At 36.6% G+C, this 3,362-nt stretch overlaps 1 protein-coding gene across 1 annotated transcript in view; it reads right to left on the bottom strand.

The window, feature by feature from the left end:
- PPA2 (pyrophosphatase (inorganic) 2) overlaps positions 1 to 3,362 on the bottom strand; it is a 100,219-nt gene that overhangs the window by 23,641 nt on the left and 73,216 nt on the right. Inside the window, exon 9 of the mRNA XM_010848347.1 lies at positions 2,170 to 2,255. Within this exon, the coding sequence (XP_010846649.1) occupies positions 2,170 to 2,255 (86 nt within the window). The remainder of the gene's footprint in view (positions 1 to 2,169; positions 2,256 to 3,362) is intronic.

The raw sequence follows: 3,362 nt of genomic DNA, 5'->3' as shown, positions 1-3,362 counted from the left end.
AGTCAGGTCTTTACATCAGGTGGTCAAAGTATTGGAGTTTCAGCTTCAACATCAGTCCTTCCAATGAACACCCAGGACTGATCTCCTTTAGGAAGGACTGGTTGGATCTCCTTGCAGTCCAAGGGACTCTCAAGAGTCTTCTCCAACACCACAGTTCAAAAGCATCAATTCTTCGGTGCTCAGCTTTCTTCACAGTCCAACTCTCACGTCCATACATGACCGCTGGAAAAAACATAGCCTTGACTAGATGGACCTTTGTTGGCAAAGTGATGTCTCTGCTTTTAAATATGCTATCTAGGTTTGTCAGAGCTCTAGGTAACTAATAAGGACCCACTGTATAGCACAGGGAACTCTACTCAGTACTCTGTAATGACCTAAAAGGGAAAAGAATCTAAAAAAGGAAGGATATATACATACAACTGATATATTCTGATGTAGAGCAGAAACTAATGCAATATTGTAAATCATCTATAATTAAAATTTTTTAAAAAGAGAGCAATAGAATCTGAAGCTATAATGCCCAAGCATTTACAAGGTAAGCCTCTGAACTTGAATTAAACATTCCCTGAGACTGACTAATTCTTTATCCCATATTACTTTGGTCTAATGATTTCCTTTTTTTTTTTTTTTAATGATTTCCCTCTTGATTCCCAGACTTTGGGCTCCAAGAGCACAAGGAGTAGATTCACTGTACTCCAGCACAGTACCTGGCAGGAGCCCCTCAATCAGTACTTACTGAAAGAATAAATGGCTTCCCATTTTCTGATTCAAAGAGGACAATGAACTTGGGTAGGTTTCTGCTTGCCAGAAAGACTGTATTTTTGCTTGTTAGTTAGGCTTACCAAGAGTCAGTTGTTTTCATGTTCAAATCTTTTATGTCAGTTGCCTTTGTTATTATAACTTCATGATTTAAGCTATATGATACTCCCTGATGAAGGGAATGTGGAAACAGAATTATTTCTATGGACACCAAGTAGGCTCTAAAACTACTGAGGCTGCAAACACTGTCAAGGCTCTGCTGTCGGTGATCAGTCACTAGGTCGTGTCCAACTCTTTGTGACCCCATGGACTGTAGCCCACCAGGCTCCTCTGTCCATGGGATTTTTCCGGGCAAGAATACTGGAGTGGGTTGTCATTTCCTTCTCCAGGGGATCTTCCTGACACAGAGACTGAACTCACATCTCGTGCATTGCCAGGTGGTTCTTTACCACTGAGCTACTATAAAAACTTGGGTGTTAAATTAGGTGTAGGTAAGACAACCCAGCTATAAGGGCTTCCCTCATAGCTCAGTCAGTAAAGAATCTGCCTGAAATGTAGGAGACCTGGATTCGATTCCTGGGTTGGGAAGATCCCCTGGAGGAGGAAATGGCAATCCACTCCAGTATTCTTGTTTGGAAAATCCCATGGATAGAGGAGCCTGGTGGGCTACAGTCCATGGGGTCGCAAGAGTCAAACACAACTTAGCAACTAAACCATCACCAAGACAAGTGTAAAAGGTTAGATAAAAAGAATCCTAAGAATGTACAAAGGTTTTTAAGTATAAGGAGTATAAAGATTGCAGGATCTGATCTTCATTCTCCATTATATAGTCTATTATATTATTCTATTATATAGTCTACATGGAATCCCTACAGAAAAAGTCTTAGCCTTATATCCACAGATTGATAAATAAACATACATTTAAATGTTTTAAACTAAAATAAAATGTTTGAATTATACATCTTATGTTTGTTTGATTCCCCTTAATAATTATCTGGTGACCCAGATCATGTTGGATAAGAGGCTTTTTTTACTCTTACCAAGAAATGATGTGGTACATATAATATATATTAAATAATCATATGTCTGCATGTTGAAAAATCACTGTTTTTTGCTCTACTTTTGCATATATCACAATTCATTGTGAGTAAATGCTTGTTTACTTGACAATATTCCCTACTAAACTATAAATCCCTTGAGAAAAGTGATCATGTCAATTTCTAATTTCACAGTGCCCAGTACTTGGCAATGCTTTCCAAATAGGTGCTCTTTAAACACTTTTTAAGTGAAAAAAAAAAAATTGCAATTCTGTTTAAAAGAAACAAACAAAAGATCTGAGTAGTATTATATGGCTCTTTAGTAGCAATTAATAATAAAAATTAACACTACATAGAAAAGACAAATTCTTACCAATTTATGGCCCCACCATCACACTTGTCCATGAGCAAGGCTCTCCAGCATTCGTGAGCAGATTTAATGACTTCAAGAGCAAAAGCCTGTTAAAAACCAAAAACAGACATAGCAATCACATCATTATACTATTAATAACTTGGAACTAGTCATAGGATGACAGTTAATTATTAAGAACATGAGCTCTAAAGTCAGGCAAACCTAAGTGTAAGTTCTCATATCCTTATTTACCAGCTGTGTGACTTTGTGCAGATTATTCAAACTCATTGTTTTAATTTCTTCTTCTTTACGATGGAATGTAATGAAAATCAACTAAATCAGGAGCTGGCGCACTTGGGCCTTTGGGTCAAATCCAGCCTGCCACATGCTTTTGTAAATAAAGCTTTACTGAGCACAGCCATGTCCATCCATGCATTTGTGCACAGCCCCTGACTGCACTGGAAGAGCTGAGTAGCTGTGACAGAGAACACATCTGTTCTTACAGAAAAAGAAAAAGTTGTCAATCCCTGATTTAAATCATAGCGTTGCTGAAAGAATAAATAAGACTTGCATGTAAATCGATTAGCCCACTATCTGGATTGTACATAAGCACAAACTTAATAATTTCATCATCAACAATGCTGCAAGTAGTTTAACTGAATAATCATTTTAGGCTATCCACTGTCTGAAGGTAATAAACCTCAACATTTTAAAAATCTTTTTCTTAGCATGAATTCATATAGTGTCTAAAAATGAAAACTCAACAACAGACACATATCTAGTAAGACCATTTAAGGAAACCTTGCTTAATTTTTTCAAAGAAGAACATTTTTATTTTTTCCCCCAAAATGTTGCTAAATTTCCTTAAGCAGAGTCCTTATGTATTAACTAAATCATACTCGCTCCTCTCTTTTTCAGTGACAACTAAACACATTATGATGTGAAGAAAATGATGCAAATATATTTCTGAGAAGAAAACTTTCCCTCAGGTCTGCTGTTGCCTGAGATGAAGGAGACGGCTTAATGCTTGGTGAGGTGGTGCAGGAGAGACTCCTAAGGTATGTGACAAAAAGTCAATTTATTATTTAGAAAATACATGGAAAGATTTTTAACTATATTATTCAGATAATTTTGATTATTAAAACAGATTCCAGTACTTGCTTTAAGCAGTCAGCATGAAAAAAAAAAATCTAGATTACAGCCTAGAGTCATCT

Source organism: Bison bison, unplaced genomic scaffold (assembly GCF_000754665.1).
Source record: "Bison bison bison isolate TAMUID 2011002044 unplaced genomic scaffold, Bison_UMD1.0 scf7180017864263, whole genome shotgun sequence".
NCBI lineage: Eukaryota > Metazoa > Chordata > Mammalia > Artiodactyla > Bovidae > Bison > Bison bison.
This window is presented reverse-complemented; position numbering and strand designations above follow the sequence as displayed.